At 42.8% G+C, this 20786-nt stretch overlaps 1 protein-coding gene across 3 annotated transcripts in view; it reads right to left on the reverse strand.

Annotated features, from left to right (window-relative positions):
- Positions 1 to 20786, reverse strand: part of HERC2 (HECT and RLD domain containing E3 ubiquitin protein ligase 2) — a 331520-nt gene that overhangs the window by 29946 nt on the left and 280788 nt on the right. For all 3 annotated transcript variants that reach the window (XM_073353148.1, XM_073353158.1, XM_073353169.1), the window contains 11 exons: positions 14409 to 14562; positions 13534 to 13641; positions 10271 to 10402; positions 9786 to 9944; positions 9582 to 9700; positions 9021 to 9146; positions 8609 to 8764; positions 8298 to 8413; positions 7970 to 8168; positions 5566 to 5780; positions 3997 to 4174 (listed from right to left, as the gene is read on the reverse strand). In XM_073353148.1, coding sequence (XP_073209249.1) covers positions 3997 to 4174; positions 5566 to 5780; positions 7970 to 8168; positions 8298 to 8413; positions 8609 to 8764; positions 9021 to 9146; positions 9582 to 9700; positions 9786 to 9944; positions 10271 to 10402; positions 13534 to 13641; positions 14409 to 14562 — 1662 coding nt within the window. The remainder of the gene's footprint in view (positions 1 to 3996; positions 4175 to 5565; positions 5781 to 7969; positions 8169 to 8297; positions 8414 to 8608; positions 8765 to 9020; positions 9147 to 9581; positions 9701 to 9785; positions 9945 to 10270; positions 10403 to 13533; positions 13642 to 14408; positions 14563 to 20786) is intronic.

Genomic DNA, 20786 nt, shown 5'->3' on the forward strand with positions numbered 1-20786 from the left:
CCCGGATCCAGGGAAGGGATTATGGTGCCCAGAGAAACCATGCAGAACCGGGCCTTGACCAGGAACTTGTTGAGCCCGCACAGGTCTAGGATGGGGTGAAGGCCCCCTTTGGCCTTGGGGATGAGGAAGTACTGGGAGTAGAACCCCTTCCCCCTTAGGCTGTGCGGCACCGCCTCTACCGCCCCCGCCTCTAGCAGCGAGCGGACTTCCTTCTTTAGGAGATGCTCGTTAGAGGGGACCCTGAAGAGGAACGGGGAAGGAGGCTGGGAGGGGTGCGAACGGCAGCGAGTACCCGTTCCATACCGTGCGTAAGACCCAATGGTGGACCACACACAAGAGAAACAGGACAGGCGGTTCAGGAAACAAAGGGATGGATCCGGTGACTGAACTGGTACGCTGTCTTCGAGCGCACCTTCAAAAGCCTGGCTTAGTGCCTGGCTGAGCTTTGTGCTGGCCTTGGTTCTGGCCCGGCACATTATTGTTACTGTTGTTGTTGTGCCATCGCCCTTTATCCCTGCCTCGCCTACGGTAAGGCTCATGCCTATGGCGAGGCTGGTACTGGCGATGAGGGGGAGGCTGCAGCTTAAAGAGCTTCCTCTGGGTCACTGGGGTGTGCATACCCAGCGACTTGAGCGTAGCTCGCAAATCCTTAAGACTGGGCAGCCTCGTGTCTGTCTGGTCCAAGAAGAGCCTGGACCCTTTGAAGGGGAGGTCCTGGAGTGTATTCTGGACCTCAGGCAGCAGGCCTGACTCGCCGAGGAGTCAGGAGCCACGCCGAGCACCTCATGACCACCCCGATGCAATTGTTCTAGCCACCACGTCTGCCGAATCCAGGGAGGCCTGGAGAGAAGTCTTGGCTACTGCTTTGCCCTCGTCCTCCAGGGCCATGAACTCCTGTTGGGAACCTTGCGGGAGGTTGTCCTTAACTTCCCCACCACCGTCCAGGAGTTGAAATTGTGCCTGTTGAGGATAGCCTGCTGGTTCACAATCCTCAGCTGAAGGCCCCTAGATGAGTACACCTTTCTGCCAAAAAGGTCCAGGCGTTTCACCTCCTTGGCCTCAGGGGCGGGAACTGCTGACCATGGTGCTCCCCTTCGTTTACCGCTGAGACCACTATGGAGCATGGACTCGGGTGGCAGAACAGGAACTCATAGCCCTTTGCCACATCTAAGTGTTTACGCTCCACTCCTTTGGCCATTGGAGGCTGGGGTCTGCCATATGGTCTTATAGTTGGACTGAATGTTCTTAATGAGCGGGAGCGCTATTCTGGATGGACCTTTGGGGCTCAAAAGGTCCACCATGGGGTTCTCCTGCTCAACCGTCTCCTTGGCCTGCAACCCCAAGTTCTGGGCGACCCTGCCAGCAACTCCTGGTGGGCTCTATGATCTATCAGTGGAGGGCCAGACACCTCTGTACCTGCCACTGCCTCATGTTGGGATGACGAGGAAGTTAGCTGCTGCTTGACTCTCTCTGGTTAGTCCTCCTGCTCCCCTTCTCCCATGGGAGGGGCCTCCGGCTTGGGCCGGGGCAGGAGTCCATGGGACAGCACCAGACTCGGTGCCAGTCTCTCTGGTTTATTCTGAGGGGATTCTGGAGGCCTGGATACTGTAGCCTCTGGCACCATCTGACATCAGTGCAGGGACCGGGACCGCTGCACCAAGTAACTTGCCCTGGGCCATGGTGCTCCTGATAGGCCCAGTGGGTCCAGAAAGGCCAATGGCCTGGCGGCCCCCATTGCAGTTGCCAGCCCACCTGAGGGTCCCTGCTGTCCAGGGCCCGGTGCAGGTAGCTATAGCGGCCGGAGTCGGCGCCGGACTGGGGTGACGCTGATGGCAAAGGCCATGGCGGTGCCAACGATCTGCACCGGTGGGAGAATAAGCGGCTCCTGGCTGAGTGGGAGCGGTGCCATCAGTGCCACCGTTCCCTGGACCGGGACCGTCTGCGGGAGTCCTCTGGCGAGGGCCGTCTCAACTCCTCCTGGTGCCGGTCTCTCAGTGGTGCTGGAGAGCGGTGTGCCCTTCCCGGTACTTTCTCGTGCTGACCCACTCCCGGTGCCGCGACTTCCTTCTGGGCCGCTGGCAACTGAGAGTCCGTGGAGTCAGAGCTCGACCAGGACCAACTCCGGGAGCGGTGCCGGGACAGCGTCCTTGAGTGGCACACCATTGCCGGCTTACCCCTCGACAGCACCTAAGGCATGGGTGCCGGAGGGTTCTCGCCACACGGGAGGGGGCTCGCCGCCAACAGCTCGATGAGGTCCTTTGCAGCCTCAAAGGTGCCAGGCGTGGCGGGCTGATCCGTTATGCCCTTGAGCCCATCGTCCACACTGAGCTCACTTAGGTCTGGGCTCGGTGGGGCTTGTGCTGCCAGGACCACCGGTGTCGGCGCCGGTACCACGGTCTTCCTGCTCTTAGCGCTCAGGGCCTTGGGAAGCACCGGCCTCTCGTGTGGGGAACGATCGTGCCTTCCTTTCGGCTGTGCCGGAGGCTGCACCAGGGAGGACGAGAGGTGCTGGGGGTGAGTCTGGTGCTCTGGGGCCCACAGTTTACAGTGCTTAGCCAGTACCGGGTCTCTCGACGGCTCCGGAGCACTACGCACCAAGGATGCCTGAACAGACATCGCAAAAAGAAAAGGAGTACTTGTGGCACCTTAGAGACTAACCAATTTATTTGAGCATGAGCTTTCGTGAGCTACAGCTCACGGACATCAGTCATCGGGCGCTCTGGGCCTGGAGGCTGCAATGCAGCCACCAACAGCTGCTTTAAACAAAAAAGTCTCTTTCTTTCCTTGTTCTTGGCTTAAACGCCTTGCAAATCCTACACCATTTAGTTTGATGTCAATTCCCCAGGCAACGTAGACATGAGTCGTGGGGGTCACGAACTAGCATAGGTTTGCAACATATGGCGCAAACCTTGAAGCCGTGGGCCTGCGGCACGCCCCGCAGCCCAGGGCAGGTGCTGGAAGCCTCCAAGCACCTAATCACTTAAGTGTCCACAATAAAGGTAGGTTAACTAACTGATCACAGCTACTCTGAAGGCTAAGGGACTGCTCTTCTACAAGAGAGAGGTTGTTCCAGCACCGCCACGGACGGTCAGAAGGAACTGGAGGGGGTCAGGCCAGAAGGGGTATATACGCACGGCACAGTTGCTCCACTCGGGGGGCCCCGCCGGCCCGACGGGAGCCGCGCAGGGGGAAAGTTTCCAACGCTCGTGCACGCGGCGTGCGCACACCTAATGTGGCATGGACGTGAACAAGCATTATTATGACTATCTACTTTAGAAACTCCTCTACCAAAATTATAACTGTTAACAATACTGGTTAACAAAAACATTTTTCTCTTAACGGTATCTCGGTATTGGATTCCCAGAATTAAGTACACAATTCTACAACCAAAAAAAACCAGTTGCAATTGTTCTTATTGCTGAGCACTGCATTGACATTTTTTTCAAGCCGGAAGCGAGGCGGGAAGGGAAAGGAAGAGAAGGGAGTAGCGTGCGTAAGACAGAGTGGGATGCCTGCCCATTTTCAGAAAAAACAGGGAAGCACTGGTAGGACTTACAGCAGAGGAGCTATTGGTGAGGAGGCAACATATTTTATTGACTGGAGTAAGGGACAGAGCCTACTTGGATGGCTGAATTTTGTTCACGCGATCAGAAATTATTTCCATTTCTTGTATGGGAGGTCAATTTTTTTTTAAATCGTGTGTGTGGATGAGTTCCAATGGCTCCAGCCCTTATTATGGGATCAGCTGCTGCTGCATGCTTAGCATTTATTTGTTCCTCTGCTGCAATGCAGCTCCTTTACCAGTGCTTGCTGGCAAAGTTCTGTAATTGCATTTTATTTAACGCATTCCTCTCTCTTAAAATAGAATGGTAAGTTCATTCTCATTTTCTCTAAACATTTCTACCTTTATTCTTTACATGCAAAAATTTAAAAAAGCAAAATATTTAGAACAGACATTCAAACTGCAGGTCATTAATACCAATATCACCATCTCACCAGTTTGGGTTTTAGCTGATCCTCACTATCTCCATGCCCAAGGCGTCCGTATCTCCCTTTCCCCCATGTGTAAAGATCCCCTGCTGCAGTAATACATGCACTGTGTGCTCCACCAGCAGCGATGTCAACTACTTCTATCCCTCGCAAAGACTCAATTACACGAGGACGATCACAGGGACTGAAATATAATTGTTTAAACAGACAAAAAAAAGGAATAAAATGCTCTGATTAAGTAACATACATAACTAGCAACTCTCTCAAGAATCCTTTTGCTCATTTTGAAATATTACTTGTTTCTTGTCATTTTCCTAACGAAAATAAGTTTGAAAAAAATCATTCAGAATAATCCTATTCGTATAGGTTCACACAGGCTAGAAGCATTTACTAACATATTTTATCAATGAGTTTCCATGTGCATAATTAAGGCTAAGATTTTGTATTTTTAATAAAAGTCATGGGCAATAATGAAAAATTCACAGAAGCCCATGACCTGTCCTTGACTTTTACTAAAAATATCCATGACAAAATGGGGAACCTGAGCAGCTGTGGGTGGCCTGGGAGGTCCAGGGACCTCAACCACCTGTGGGGTTTTGGAGCTGCAGGGTCCCCCTCCGCTAACAGCTCAGAGCTCCGGGGGTCCCCCTTTCCTCCCGTGGAGACAGAGAGCGGTGGGGGTCCCCTGCCACCTGCAGAAGCAAAGAGCAATGGGGGTTCCCTACTGCCCCTCCCTTCCTCCGTAGGCAGCAGGGGCCCTGCAGCCTGCACTGGCTGAAGTCACAGAAGTCTTTGGAAGTCACGGATTCCGTGACCTCTGTGACTAAATCACAGCTTTATGCATAATTGTGGATTATAAGCATACAGTCACTTACTGTGCAAGCATTCTGTTAACATTTTCATTTTGATTGTGAAGTATCACTTGAACACCTCAAAACTGTTCAGACTCCTTTGTGTCATTTCAGCTAATTTGTCCTACTACAACTTACCAGATAAAACCAACACAGTAGTAATGGCTTAATTAAAACAAAGGAGTCAAAACACTGATTCATTTTTGGAGATAAATGTTCACTAAAAATACAATTTAACATATTGCGATGAAATTGCTAGTGTAAAATGTACACTATCCCTACTAGATGGAATCAGAACTGCCATACTCTGTCATAATCCCTGTGCCTCTACCAGAGAATGGAGTTTCTCGTTCAGCTCAAGCAGTATGGGGCTTGTGCCTTTGGAGCAGGAGAAACTTAAATTTTAATCCCTGTAGTGCCATGAAGTTCCAAATAGCCAGAATGTGCAACCCACTGAGGTAGCCATGGATTTGTTACAATACAATATATAGCCAATAACAAAAATCAGAGTTTGACTACTTTTTTTTTCCCCCTAAAAATATTTTATTAAAGTATTGTACTGGCTTCTCTAGTTTCAAAAAAAGCCAATCCTTGTGTAGGTACAGAAAGCTAGGACTTTGATCTACCTATAGATTAGGAAATATTTGTACTATGCTTCAACTATATAAATCCCATTAATACATATGCATCAACGTTTCAACATAAAAGGTTTTCAAAATGTTACCTTCTGTTTCCATGACCCAGTTTACCATCTTCTGCCTCACCCCAAGAATAAACTTCTCCTTCTGAAGATAGTGCCAAACAGTGCTTTCCTCCTGAGTTCACAGCAACTTTCTTTATGAACACATGCTGAATGGATTCCAGTAATGTTGGTGTGGAAACTGATTCAGTCCCTCCAATTCCAAGCCTGCCACCTGCACCATATCCAGTGGCATAAAGCTTCAATGAATGAAAAAAGTGTATTTTATATTGTTAATTTCCTGGATAGGAACATTCATTTAAACTACATCTTACACTCAGTGCAATTAATTGTAGTATTCATTGCTTCCTTAGTGACACAAAGGACAGAAACATTCTTTGCACATCTGAATTTTCTTTCCTGGAAAGTACAGGATATATATACTTAGTGTAACTATATATATGGCTTTGTCTTTACACTTGATATCAGCAAGCTACATTAGTGCATAAGTTAAACTTCTCTTACGGGGAGAAGAGGGAACTTTCATGTGACTTAGTTTTAAGCAGCTGTTCTGAACTCAGAAGCTTTTTCCCCATGAACCATTTCGAAAGGATGTTTTAGCGCAAACTCTGTAGGCTTGCTAAGCAGTACTGATATACAGGCTTTTATTGTCCAAGAGGTTAATAATAGCTATGTATTACCCCGATATTTTAAGAGTCAGTTACACGCATTTACATGGTAGAAAGTAATTTTCTAAATTACCTTAAAAATTTAGTTTACACAAACTAGGCTTAAGAAAAAAAATTAAGGCATTCTCACAACTAAATTTTCCCTGTCTGTCTCTATTTCATGAATCTGATAGAAAAGCTGGCTAGATTGTCAGGCTCAAAGGGTAGTGATCAATGGCTCCATGTCTAGTTGGCAGCCGGTATCAAGTGGAGTGCCCCAAGGGTCGGTCCTTGGGACAGTTCTGTTCAATATCTTCATTAATGATCTGGAGGATGGTGTGGATTGCACCCTCAGCAAGTTTGCAGATGACACTAAACTGGGAGGAGAAGTAGATACGCTGGAGGGTAGGGATAGGATACAGAGGGCCCTAGACAAATTAGAGGATTGGGCCAAAAGAATTCTGATGAGGTTCAACAAGGACAAGTGCAGAGTCCTGCACTTAAGACGGAAGAATCCCATGCACCACTACAGACTAGGGACCGAATAGCTAGACAGTAGTTCTGCAGAAAAGGACCTAGGGGTTACAGTGGACGAGAAGCTGGATGTGAGTCAACAGTGTGCCCTTGTTGCCAAGAAGGCCAACGGCATTTTGGGATGTATAAGTAGGGGCATTGCCAGCAGATAGAGGGACGTGATCGTTCCACTCTATTCGACATTGGTGAGGCCATCTGGAGTACTGTGTCCAGGTTTGGGCCCCACACTACAAGAAGGATGTGGAAAAATTGGAAAACGTCCAGCGGAGGGCAACAAAAATGATTAGGGGACTGGAACACATGAGTTATGAGGAGAGGCTGAGGGGAACTGGGATTGTTTAGTCTGCGGAAGAGAAGAATGAGGGGGGATCTGATAGCTGTTTTCAAGTACCTGAAAGGGGGTTCCAAAGAGGAGGGATCTAGACTGTTCTCAATGGTAGCAGATGACAGAACGAGGAGTAATGGTCTCAAGTTGCAGTGGGGGATATTTAGGTTGGATATTAGGAAAAACTGTTTCACTAGGAGGGTGGTGAAACACTGGAATGCGTTACCTAGGAAGGTGGCGGAATCTCCTTCCTTAGAAGTTTTTAAGGTCAGGCTTGACAAAGCCCTGGCGGGGATGATTTAGTTGGGGATTGGTCCTGCTCTGAGCAGGAGGTTGGACTAGATGACCTCCTGAGGTCCTTTCCAACCCTGATATTCTATGATTCTATGACTGGCACAGTGTGATATTGAATGTCTGTGGGGTACTATCATACAATGAAGTATTAAGCCCACAGTTTCAACCTTAACTTTCAATTTCCTTGTTTTTGATTACATCACACAAATTAGATAGAATTAGATAGAAGAAAGGTTTAAATTCCTTTCCCCCATTAAGTTAAACTCTTGATCAACAGTTCTACAAACATGAAGCACATCAGCATTCCCATCAAGCAGAGTAGCCATTCAAAATAATGTTAATCATTTGTTGAGAAGCAGATGTCTGTGTTAAGGTCAGCACAGCCCTCTAAGCTTAGAGCTGGTAATATCTTCTGTACAGTGCAAAATGTTTCTTTAGTACAGTAGAGAATTTTATTATACTAGGTGACTAGTTCACCCTGCCTGGCAGCTGCGTGGGGGCTTGTTTTGGTTTTGTTTAAATAAAAGTTTTGTAAACTTTCCATTGAGTCAACCAATCCCACTCACTCTGGCAGGCTGACGTTTGCCAGGGAAGTCTAACTTGAAGCATTATTTATTGTAACCCTTACCTTCCCATCAGCAGTCACAGCAAACAGAGTCTGTTCACCACCAATTAATTGCACAGGTCTAAGTGTGGCAAGGGCTTCACATGGAGTTGGAACTTTCACCTTTGCCCCTTCAATACCTCCAAGCTGTCCTCTATGATTATGACCCCAACCATAAATAGTTCCACTACCTCCAGCTGAAAGGGTCCAGTCATCTGGTCTCCTGCAGTTAATTCAAAGGAAAAGTGTGGAAGATTAAAAATGGAAGCTGTGATATGCTCAGCTTTTCATTCTAACACTCAATTTTGAAATGTCACAAGACCAGAACATTACAGCAGATTAACATAATAACCTGTTCATCCACTGCACAAGCTGTTCATCTTGCTCTCTCTTAAAGGCATCATGGCTCTCATGGAGAACATCCATATTCTCATTATCTGCCATTAATTCTCGGATTTTCTTTGCCACCTGCAATGTTATATTGGATTAGAAACCATTACTTAAAATACCGGTTACTCTTACTTAACACTTGGCATAAGTGTGTTTAAATCTCACCTATTTTCCTCCTCAGATTTAAGTATATTGTTAATACAGAGCTTCGTAATTAATTTTTTAGCACACCCACATGTTCTGCTACCCTTTATGAAAATACTTCTGCAGTACCTCATCAAGGAAAAGGCGAGGCAATGAAGTTCTCTTATCAAGAGCAACTGCAACCCTGGAGGCCATACAGTATCTTCTGAACCAAGCCCATTTGTGCGTCTCTGCACAGCAAGGAAGAGTGTCCAATTCTAGATCACAAGCAAGCGCCACGAGCACCTGCAAAAACAAAAACAAAAAAAGTTCTGAAGCTATCTTGCATTTTGGGTGCAACAGAGGTGTGATTTAGTTCAGTGACACTAAGCTCCAGTTGAAAATAAGCATGAATTCAGTGGACCCTTTACTAGATGCTCCTGATGTAGGATGTGGCAGTTTTCTGAAAGTGTCATTTTACTTTGTTTACCATACATGCTTGCCAACATAAAATTCCAACAGACCCATGCTACTTAATTATCCAATATTAGTATCTTGTTACCTTAAAGAAAGGGCTGTGAAGCAACTGCTTGCCACCTCTCACAATAGGGTCTTCATAGTCAAACTGCCGCTGCAAAGCTTCTGGAAGGCCTTTAACCAACGCAGCTAAAGCGCTGCCTGTGAAACTCTGGAAAAAAAACAACAAAAGGCAAAGTGAATATAGACACTTAATATACAACGTTAGAAAAGGGAAATTCTTACAGTAGTTGTGATGGAAAATTAATTGCAATTTGATAACCAATGTGGAACATGAGCTCCACCCAGCTGCTAACAGGCATGTGTCCGTATCACAAACGCCACCCTTCCTGGTAATTCCAGATGCAAAGAAGTAAACAGTAGAGAATATGAACTAATCTTCTGACCCTAAGTGAAGGCCCTCCAGAATACATTTGAAGCTAACAGGCAGGCTGGTGTGGGGAGGGCTGCCCACCTGTACTTTCCCTGTCTGTAACTAACTACAGATTTCAGTTATCAAGAGTTGTATCTGGCACCCTTCATGAGTATTACATTAATTTGAACATTTAACAAATTAGAGCAAGACGTTACTACTGATAATTCTTACCATAGTTCGTGTTTCGCCATCATTATCCCCTAGAATCCGGTTTATGTTAATAGATTGGCCAAACTCTGTTGTTAGCAGCTTCCGTAGCCTCTGCAAGGCCCACATTCTGTGTCCAGCAGCTAAAATGGCAAAAAGAAAACTTAAATTGCTTATAGTATAACTTTTACATCTAATCAACAGACTTCATTTTAAATTTGCACCTACCTAGGGCACTCAATTGAGCACATGCTGCAAGTGATGCTGCTAGGCGAGGAACTATACTCCTATTGGAAGCAAAATTCAAGCGGAAATCCAGCAAACATGTTACCAAATCCATCGATGGACAAGAAAGAATGCAGCGATCGGAAAGGAGGTCTTTAGGCCCTGTGAAAAAAAACTGTTAGCTTTTTTAGTCACTTAGTTATCATGAGAATCTTAGTAAGTGGCCTGAGATCTAACACGTTTAGCACTCACTATAAAACCAGTATTTCTAATCCAGGTAGTCATCTTTCTAAGGAGAGCATACTAAAACTGTATCCTCACTTATTTATGTATCTTGTTACTTTGTTGATGTATTCTCTTTTCTAAATAAACATGTATAAGTGGACAATGCAACCTTTGCTTATGAATATCTGAATCATGCAATAAATATAATTGTGAGAAGCAGATCTGTAAATCCTCTCTCTCCTCCTACCATATATATGACTTACCTGCAGCTGGCATGATAGGATAAACAGTGAATCGCCATCCCCATCCATTCACAGAGCCATCACTGATAAACTTCCACTTTAATTCGTCTCCCGGAATTCGCAATTCACTAGACCAATCGGACCACTCACGACCTGTTACAGTGGGATAGTACATACACACATTTTCATCTATACTGATTAATGATTATTTCAGGCAAAGATAAAGTATCATATAACTACTAGATGTAAGTTGCTGTAAGTATTAGATGAATGTTTCTAGAAAAAAAAAGATCTGTAAATGAAGCACATTAATGGGTTTTAGCTATTTTACATGCACAAGACAAGATGCGATTTCGTGACAACACAACTTTGTTCCTGCTTGAAAAGCTCAATTTAAATTGCCATCTAAGAGATGCCTTCAGTTGTTTTAATACCAAAGTCAGTAAAAATTTCTGAAAGTCCACTTTCCTGTTGAAAAAATAAAAAGTTGGCAAAATGCAATCCATAACAATATACAAAATGAATTCACTATTTAGAATCTTTTCCTACTCTCACAGTTCAGGGCAACTGCACCTGTATTTCCCACCAGTGGTCCAGCACCCATTCTGAGGCTTCCAGATCCCCAGCGGTTGTCTTTCTAGATGGAGACCTACAACTCATTCCCTTCTAATCAGGTATTTCCAGGATGCACACTTCTCTGTCTTCACGGGGTTATTGCCAGCAGAGAGAGGCTTGTTCTCTCTGCAGAGACTGATAATAGTTATAAAGTACCACACAGTCCTTTTTATATAAGCCTATTTTATTCCTAAGACAAAAGTTCTACAGAGAAAACATTTAAAACAACAAGAGAACCTACACAATGCTAATAAGCTTACCAGAAATCACCCCACTTCTAACATGAAGTGCTCCTGCCAAAGCCCAACATCCCACCCAAGGGTTCTCTTTGTGGTGACAAGCTCATCACAGATTCAGCTCAGAACAAGTATATTCATAAACATGTTTAGTCCACCCTTTATACAGTTCAGGGGACTCTGACCTGGAGTTTCCAGAAGCAGGTAATTAGTACACAAAGGATCTCTCCTCCCAGTGCAAGGCTTCAAAAGGTTGGCTTCAGAGGAAAGAATTTGCTTTTCCCTCACCCCCACGTACTTCCTTTGAAACCTACTTCAAATGTATTGTACCAAAAAGCCCTCTGACATTCCTAATACCTTCCAGAGATTGCATTAAATCTGGTCTTCCTGCTAAAGAAGTTCCACATAACTCACAATAGTACAAAAACATTTACATTTTAATACAATGAATTCCAAAGATATTTACCATAATTCAATAAAATTGAACTCAACTGAATGAGATTTGTTCACAATATTGCATATCTGTGTCAACCACCATTAAGCAACTTAAATATAGTACTAAAACAATCATTATAAAACTTGTGTGCAAATTGGTATGAGATCCAATGTGAAGGCATGCCTTCCTGCTCCCTACATTTACGCAGACACATGTCCCAGTTTGAATAACCTGGGTTTAGGGAGATGGTGGAGATCAGAAGGCCCACGCCATTACACAGATTCAAACTGCCCCATAAAATGGACTTCTCGTCTTGGAGGAAGGGTCAGCAGAAATGGTAGCCATCATGATCCATAGCTTGCCCATACTTTAAATGTCACACTTGATGAGAGTGAGAAAGGAAAATACCACATGGATGAGTAAACAAAAGAAGAAAACTGACAGATACTGGATATATGATTTGATCCAAGGAAAGGGGGAGGGGAAATGAAAGAAGGAGGAGGAGAAGAAAGAGCAAGTGATAGAATTTAAAAACTCTCCAGCCTGTGCCCAGATTTTATTTAAAGCACTTGAGACCAGAAAGATTTGCCTTTAATGCAGTAAAACCCATATTTCCAGAATGTTAAAATTCTTACAAAGAAAAAAAAACCCTAGCACTCCTGTTATATAAATACTGTTTCACATTATGTTTAGATTCATTAAAAATAAATAGCTTGGTTATACAGAAAATTGTACACAACACATACTATGGCATAAATGCCAATGGCATTTTGGGATGTATAAGTAGGGGCATAGCGAGCAGATCAAGGGACGTGATCGTTCCCCTCTATTCGACATTGGTGAGGCCTCATCTGGAGTACTGTGTCCAGTTTTGGGCCCCACACTTCAAGAAGGATGTGGATAAATTGGAGAGAGTCCAGCGAAGGGCAACAAAAATGATTAGGGGACTGGAACACATGAGTTATGAGGAGAGGCTGAGGGAGCTGGGATTGTTTAGCCTGCAGAAGAGAAGAATGAGGGGGGATTTGATAGCTGCTTTCAACTACCTGAAAGGGGGTTCTAAAGAGGATGGCTCTAGACTGTTCTCAATGGTAGCAGATGACAGAACGAGGAGTAATGGTCTCAAGTTGCAGTGGGGGAGGTTTAGATTGGATATTAGGAAAAACTTTTTCACTATGAGGGTGGTGAAACACTGGAATGCGTTACCTAGGGAGGTGGTAGAATCTCCTTCCTTAGAGGTTTTTAAGGTCAGGCTTGACAAAGCCCTGGCTGGGATGATTTAACTGGGAATTGGTCCTGCTTTGAGCAGGGGGTTGGACTAGATGACCTTCTGGGGTCTCTTCCAACCTTGATATTCTATGATTCTATGAACCATTTGGGGATGTAACAGTAAAATGAGCATTTACATTTGATCTTAAGGCACAGGCAGGGAAACATATTTTACAAATCACAACAGAATTACCAAGCGACAAATTAAAAAGTAAAACAAATTAAAGAGTAGGTTTCAATCCTGCCCCAAAACAATTACCCACATGCTGCCAGCTTACACTGGTCTTTATACATAGAGGTTAGAATGTTAAAACAGATTTTAAATGTGGAGTCTATCAAAAATAATTTAGGCTGCAGATTAAAATTGAAATTCTTCTATAAAATACACGACTATTTACACTTTAGAAATTACTTTGCATATATGCACAAATATTAAAAGTTGCTTCTGTTAAATAATTACCAGAATCTACATGCGTTTTAGTAATGGTTATGCATGATTCAGAAATAATTTAATGTATTGAGACAACTGCTTAAATTTTTTAAATTTTGTTAATTAAAAAACACTGTAAATCAATATTTGATATGTATTTTTCTAGCCTATTCTCCACCTAAAATAAACCTATACAATTTGCAATACAATAAGAGTATATTTCATCCAACATTCAACAATAAGCTAAGCTAAGCACTTAAGGAAAAATAAAGCAAATATAACATTTGATTCTCATCACCTGATCGGACTGAAACTATCCTGTTGACGCCATCCATTATGGTCAGAGGGTCATGGCGCCGCTCTGTAGAACACTGGCGATCAAATTCTACTCTGAGTCCCTCGGCACCTGACAAGTAACAAAGCACTTTATATAATTAAACAATAAGTAAAATGGGGAAAATGTAAGCTTTTAAAAGTCCAATGATTTAAAACATTGTTTGGATTGTTCTATGATGATCAAGCTAGAACATAGCTATTTTCTACTAAGATAATTATTTGCCTATAATTGCCTTGAAAGTATTACACAGTGTAGACCCACACACCACTCATGAATTTGGGCCAACTGTACATGACAATGTTCAAAACACTCCAAACCTTACGTGATCTGTTAAAGCATGTCAGAGCAAAGCATACCTGCAAGCTGAGGCAAAATGGCTAACAGCATCAGAAGTCTAACTTTTGGACAGTATTAAATCAATTCAATATGAAACCACAATGCACAGAGAAAAATTATAGTCTAATAGTTAAGACCAAGGACAAAGAAATTAGTTTATTTCTGGCCCTGATAAAAATTTACTATGTGATTATGGGCAAGCTGTTCCCAATGTCCTAATGAAACAACAATTAGAAGTGATCTACAGCTGCAGAGCAGCAGTGTACCAAATCCAGTACTGCCCAGAGAACCTGAATGCACGAAGAATACATTTAACAGGTTCAAGAAAGGTTATTTATTATAACAGGTATGTAAAACTACCCAATTTACTTGAACATTTTAGTGAAGATTCAAAATGAATTGTTGTAAACTGAATCTAAGTGTCTGTTCCTCCAAATGTGCATAATGTTAAGTAACTGGATAATTTCTCCTCTCATATAAATCTTATCAGTATTCCCTACCTGGTATTTTTACAGTGCCACTAGTTGAAGTATCATCTGTATATGGATGGCTACTTTCCACCACCACTGGCTGCGAAGAAAGACGACCACTTTGCGAGTCTGTAGCCACATCTTCTAACTCTGTAACACACAGCTCCAACAACATGTCAGCAACCTAAAAAAATACATCTCAACTGATTATACATGTCTTCATAAAGAAACCAATTCAGTCTTCTAGAAAAAATTGATAATGAGAGTAAGCCCTGATCCCCATCTTATCCACTACATTGGTGTCTTATCCACTACATTCCAATATTCCAACTGAAAAGGTATGAATAAATGAAATAAGCCTCTCTTTCAGTTATTACAGCAATGCAACAAGTAAATATCACGTTAAACGTAAAATAGGCAAGAAAAATAAGTTTAAAATGCCCATTCAACAAACAAATGAAAACATCAAACTTAAGTGTTAAGATAACTGAATGCTAAAATATGCTAATACAAGCGGTTCTCAACCGGGGGGTCCACAAGCCCTTTCAAGGGGGCTGCGGGGCCCTGCAGCTGAAACCCAGAGCCTGATCCCTGGCGCTCCCTGCAGGGCTGACGCCAGGAGGTGGGAAGTCAGAAGCAGACAGAGCAGCACAGCTGCTGCTCTGGATCGTGACATGGAACAGGCAGATGCAGCACTCCCTTAACTCCTGCTGCTGCTGTTGCCCGGGGCTGAAGTTGCCCCCTCAGCTCCCACCCCCCTTTACTCCCACAGAGGCAGCCAGTAAGAGCCACCCAGGTGGGGGGACCCAGCTCCATGGCTGGCATAGCCCTCCGGGAACCAGGACTGCAGGGGAGCTCTCCCGGCACACAGTCCCTACGCTACCCCTCTCCCTACACCCTGAGCTACCCTCCATGCTTGCACACAGCCCCTAGATATCCACTCCCTACACCCTGAGCTATGCTCCTGCCCGCACAGAGCTGGCTCAAATCCTGCTGGCCTCTGCAACCCCCCTCAAAATAGATTCATAGATACTAAGGTCAGAAGGGACCATGATGATCATTTAGTCTGACCTCCTGCACAACGGAGGCCACAGAATTTCACCCACCCACTCCTGCGAAAAACCTCACCTATGTCTGAGCTATTGAAGTCCTCAAATCATCCTTTAAAAACTTCAAGGTGCAGGGAATCCTCCAGCAAATGACCCATACCCCATGCTACAGAGGAAGGTGAAAAACCTCCAGGGCCTCTTCCAATCTGCCCTGGAGGAAAATTCCTTCCCGACCCCAAATATGGTGATCAGCTAAACCCTGAGCATATAGGCAAGATTCACCAGCCAGATACTACAGAAAATTCTTTCCTGGGTAACTCAGATCCCACCCCATCCCCCACTGGGTCCTGGAGTTTTTACATCATGTTGGGGGGGCCCCCCTCCGGAAAAAAAAGGTTGAGAACTCCTGCTAATACCACTTCAGCACTAAGATGTTAACTGACAAAATACAGGAACATAATGGGTTAAAGTTCTATAACCTTCCATCTGTGCCACAGTGAATTGGGTCTGACTATTTCACTACATGGCCACATAAAGGCATACAAAAATATGACAGCTCGGCAATATTTATTGCAAACACATGGGCCAGTATAAAAACAGAATTGTTTGAGTCACATTATTACAAACCATTCAACTATTCAAACTATCATTAACTCTATAAATGGTAACATTAATGATATTTGTACAAACTAGTTAACCCTACAATGAACAACTAATTCCATGTAGCTGATAACACTGAAAAAGTGAGAAAAGCAGCACAGAGGCAGACAACCAGGAAGACAGGGCAGGTGCAGAGGAGGGGATTTCTTTCAATGATCTCAGAGAACTGGGAGGACCAGGGAAGTAAAAGAGCACTTGTTATGGAGCTGGGAGCAAGAAAAGGAAGTAGAGAAAGACAGGAGCTGAGTTTCTTATGTTCTATTTGTGTCATCCACAATGAGATTTAATATTTCAGAACTATGTTTGATACTTTAAGACCCATGTAACTTAAGCTGATTCATCTCACCCAAGTATACAACCTTAGGAATGTCTGAATCCTTTGCAAAGTGAGTCGTATAGATGTCAGCTATGTCTTGAATATATTGGTAGTAAGTTACTATAGCTCTCTCTCTCTTCCCCTTTAGTCAGGAAGCAATCACTATTCCCCTACACATGACATCTAGGATTTTAGTAATCCCCTCTTCACTTATACCAGACATTAGTTCCTGAAAGGAACTAAAGGCAATGGGAGATCAATATCTACTTCCCAAAGCATGAACTATAGTCTAGTGGTTCTCAACCAGGGGTATGTGTACCTCTGGGGGTACACAGAGGTCTTCCAGGGAGTACATCATCTAGATATTTGCCTTGTTTTACAATAGGCTACACAAAAAGCACTAGCGAAGTCAGTACAAACTAAATTTTCATATGGACAGGGGCTGGTTTTTACTACTCTATAGACTATACACTGAACTGTGAGTACTATATTTCTATTCCAAATTATTTTTATAACTTTATGGTAAAAATGAGAAAGAAAACAATTTTTCAGTAATAACGTGCTGTGACACTTATGTATTTTTATTTCTGATTTTGTAAGCAAGTAGTTTTTAAAGTGAGGTGAAACTTGGGGGTACATAAGACAAATCAGATTCCTAAAATGGGTACAGTAGTCTGGAAAGGTTGAGAGCCACTGGTCTAAGAAACCTCAAAAACCACAGAATAAGGAATAAGACGTGTAAACGAAGTTTTCAGACAATCAATTATTACTCACTCAGAAAAGGGCCACCCATGATCCACATGTAGCTAGAGCTTCCCATCTCACTGTCTATCTACAGAGAATCCCAGGAGTTGGCAAACAAAGATTAACACCTTGCTTTTACTGTGTAGAGTGAAAAGAAAAGGAGTACTTGTGGCACCTTAGAGACTAACCAATTTATTTGAGCATAAGCTTTCGTGAGCTACAGCTCACTTCATCCGATGAAGTGAGCTGTAGCTCACGAAAGCTTATGCTCAAATAAATTGATTAGTCTCTAAGGTGCCCTTCATCCGATGAAGTGAGCTGTAGCTCACGAAAGCTTATGTTCAAATAAACTGGTTAGTCTCTAAGGTGCCACAAGTACTCCTTTTCTTTTTGCGAATACAGACTAACATGGCTGTTACTCTGAAACCTGTGTAGAGTGAGTTAAGCATTAGAGATGGTGGCAGCTATGAATTGTTTAAGGAACAGTTTGCTGAGAGACCCAGAAAACTAATTGTTCTAGATATCAAACTTCCTGATACCCAAATAAAATCAAACCAACTAGTTTCATCCCGAATAAGAAACTGCACATTTGTCTGCTTCATGAATCAAAGGCACCATCCCTCTCCATATGTGGATAACCCATCTTGTTTCTTCGAATAAATGTTTCTTGTTCATTTCTAAATTCTGAAGGCTGTGAAATACTTATATATAAAATAAAATAAATATGAACTACATCCAATAAAAGAAGAGCAACTATAAAGGACTGTTGAACTCTAGAAAGGATACGAATCATATAGCACACGGAAAGGATTCTAAATATAAGCACCTATCCAATGCGTAATTTTGAAATAATAAAAGAAATGGCTGAAGGAGGGGGAACTACAAATAATAGTAGTGGTTAATAGAGAAGTATAATCCTTGAAATAAATTAAACAAAAAACCTCTGACTCTGAAAGAGGATGAACATATGTTATACCCTGACATTTATTTGTTACTGACAGAAGAAGCAGAGAAACAGAGAGCCAATATGGCAAGTAAGCAACAACAACAAAAAATAGTGGCCACCTTCCAACAAACCCCAAAAGAGTACAGAAACTTAGACATTGCGTGGGACTCCACAAAAGCAGAATCAAAATCTAGAAGTGTTATCACACTCTTGAACTGGGTCTCTCCAATCCCAAGGTTCACAAGACTGAGAAGAAGTCACGAAGTTTCACTTCTCTTGGTGTTTTTTAATATAAATAACTGAAAGCTATTTTGAGTTCACACTCCTTCTACCGAGAACTCAAGCAACCCTATTTTGGATTTTAACTAAGCGATGCCATATATCTGCTTCTACTTTGTAAATCCAAGTACATTTGCCTAAGAGAACCTCAAACTATAACTTTATGCAATTGTATTGATGTTTTAAACTAAACAGAACAAACAGGAAAAAACATGTTCATAAGCGCCTTAAAATAAGCACATTCTTCCTGCCAAATTAAGTGTAAAAATGTAATAAGAAAAGCCAAAAATGAGTTTGAAAAACAGCTAGCCAAAAACTCAAAAGGTAATAACAAAATGTTTTTTAAGTACATCAGAAGCAGGAACCATGCTGAACAACCAGTGGGACCCCTGGAAGATCGAGATACAAAAGGAGCACTTAAAGATGATGAAGTCATTGCAGAGAAACTAAATGAATTCTTTGCTTCAGTCTTCACGGCTGAGGATGTTAGGGAGATTCCCAAACCTGAGCCGCCTTTTGTAGGTGACAAATCTGAGGAACTGTCTCAGACTGAGGTGTCGCTAGAGGAAGTTTTGGAATTGAGAAACTTAACAGTAACAAGTCACCGGGACCAGATGGCATTCACCCAAGAGTTCTGAAACAACTCAAATGTGAAATTGCGGCACTATTAACTATGCTTTGTAACCTGTCCTTTAAATCAGCTTCTGTACCCAATGACTGGAAGATAGCTAATGTAATGCCAATATTTAAGAAGGGCTCTAGAGGGGATCCCAGCAATTACGAACTGGTAAATGTAACGTCAGTACCGGGCAAATTAGTTGAAACAATAGTAAAGAATAAAATGGTCAGACACATAGAAGAACATAAATTGTTGGGCAAAAGTCAACATGGTTTCTGTAAAGGGAAATCATGTCTTACTAATCTATTAGAGTTCTTTGAAGGGGTCAACGAATATGTGGACAAGGGGGATCCAATGGACATAGTGTATTTAGATTTCCAGAAAGCCTTTGACAAGGTCCCTCACCAAAGGCTCTTACGTAAATTAAGTTGTCATGGGATAAGAGGAAAGATCCTGTCATTGATTGAGAACTGGTTAAAAGACAGAGAACAAAAGGTAGGAATAAATGGTAAATTTTCAGAATGGAGAGAGTAACTAGTGGTGTTCCCCAACTGTCAGTCCGATGACCAATCCTATTCAATTTATTCATAAATGACCTGGAGAAAGGGGTAAAAAGTGAGGTGGCAAAGTTTGCAGATGATACTAAACTGTTCAAGATAGGTAAGACCAAAGCAGACTGTGAAGAACTTCAAAAAGATCTCACAAAACTAAGTGATTGGGCAACAAAATGGCAAATGAAATTTCATGTGGATAAATGTAAAGCAATGCACATTGGAAAAAATAACCCCAACTATACATACAATACGATGGGGGCTAATTTTGCGACAACTAATCAGAAAGAGATCTTGGAGTCACCACGGATAGTTCTCTGAAGACTCCATGCAGTCTGCAGCAGCAGTCAAAAAAAACAAACGGAATGTTAGGAATCATTAAAAAAGGATAGAGAGTAAGACGGAGAATATCTTATTGCCCTTATATAAATTCATGGTATGTCCACATTTTAAATACTGCGTACAGATGTGGTTTCCTCATCTCAAAAAATATATACTGGTGAGAAAAGGTTCAGAGAAGGGCAACTAAAATGATTAGGGGTTTGGAACAGGTCCTGTAAGCGGAGAGATTAAAGAGGCCAGGACTTTTCAGCTTGGAAAAGAGGAGACTAAGGCGGGATATGATAGAGGTATATAAAATCATGAGTGGTGTAGAGAAAGTGAACAAGGAAAAGTTATTTACTTGTTCCCATAATTTAAGAACTAGGGGCCACCAAATGAAATTAATGGGCAGCAGGTTTAAAATAAATAAAAGGAAGTTCCTCTTCACACAGCGCAGTCAACCTGTGGAACTCCTTTCCTGAGGAGGTTGTGAAGGCTAGGACTATAACAGGGTTTAAAAGAGAACTGGATAAATTCACGGAGGTTAAGTCCATTAATGGCTATTAGACAGGATGGGTAAGGAATGGTGTCCCTAGCCTCTGTTCGTCAGAGGGTGGAGATGGACGGCAGGAGAGAGGTTCACTGTTAGGTTCACTTCCTCTGGGGCACCTGCCATTGTCCATTGTCGGTAGACAGGATACTGGGCTGGATGGACCTTTGGTCTGACCCAATATGGCCATTCTTATGTTCTTACTAGAGAGAAATACTTAACTGTAACTCATTTACCGAATTGATAACTGATGGTTAAAAGTAAATGTAATAAGAAATCTTATTGATTTGTATTGTTCCTTAGTATAGCTACTGGGCCCCAACACTGGCCTATGTTAATTGCTTACAAAACTGCATGTGTGTTTTTTGTTCAG

Source organism: Lepidochelys kempii, chromosome 1, assembly GCF_965140265.1.
Source record: "Lepidochelys kempii isolate rLepKem1 chromosome 1, rLepKem1.hap2, whole genome shotgun sequence".
NCBI classification, from domain to species: domain Eukaryota; kingdom Metazoa; phylum Chordata; order Testudines; family Cheloniidae; genus Lepidochelys; species Lepidochelys kempii.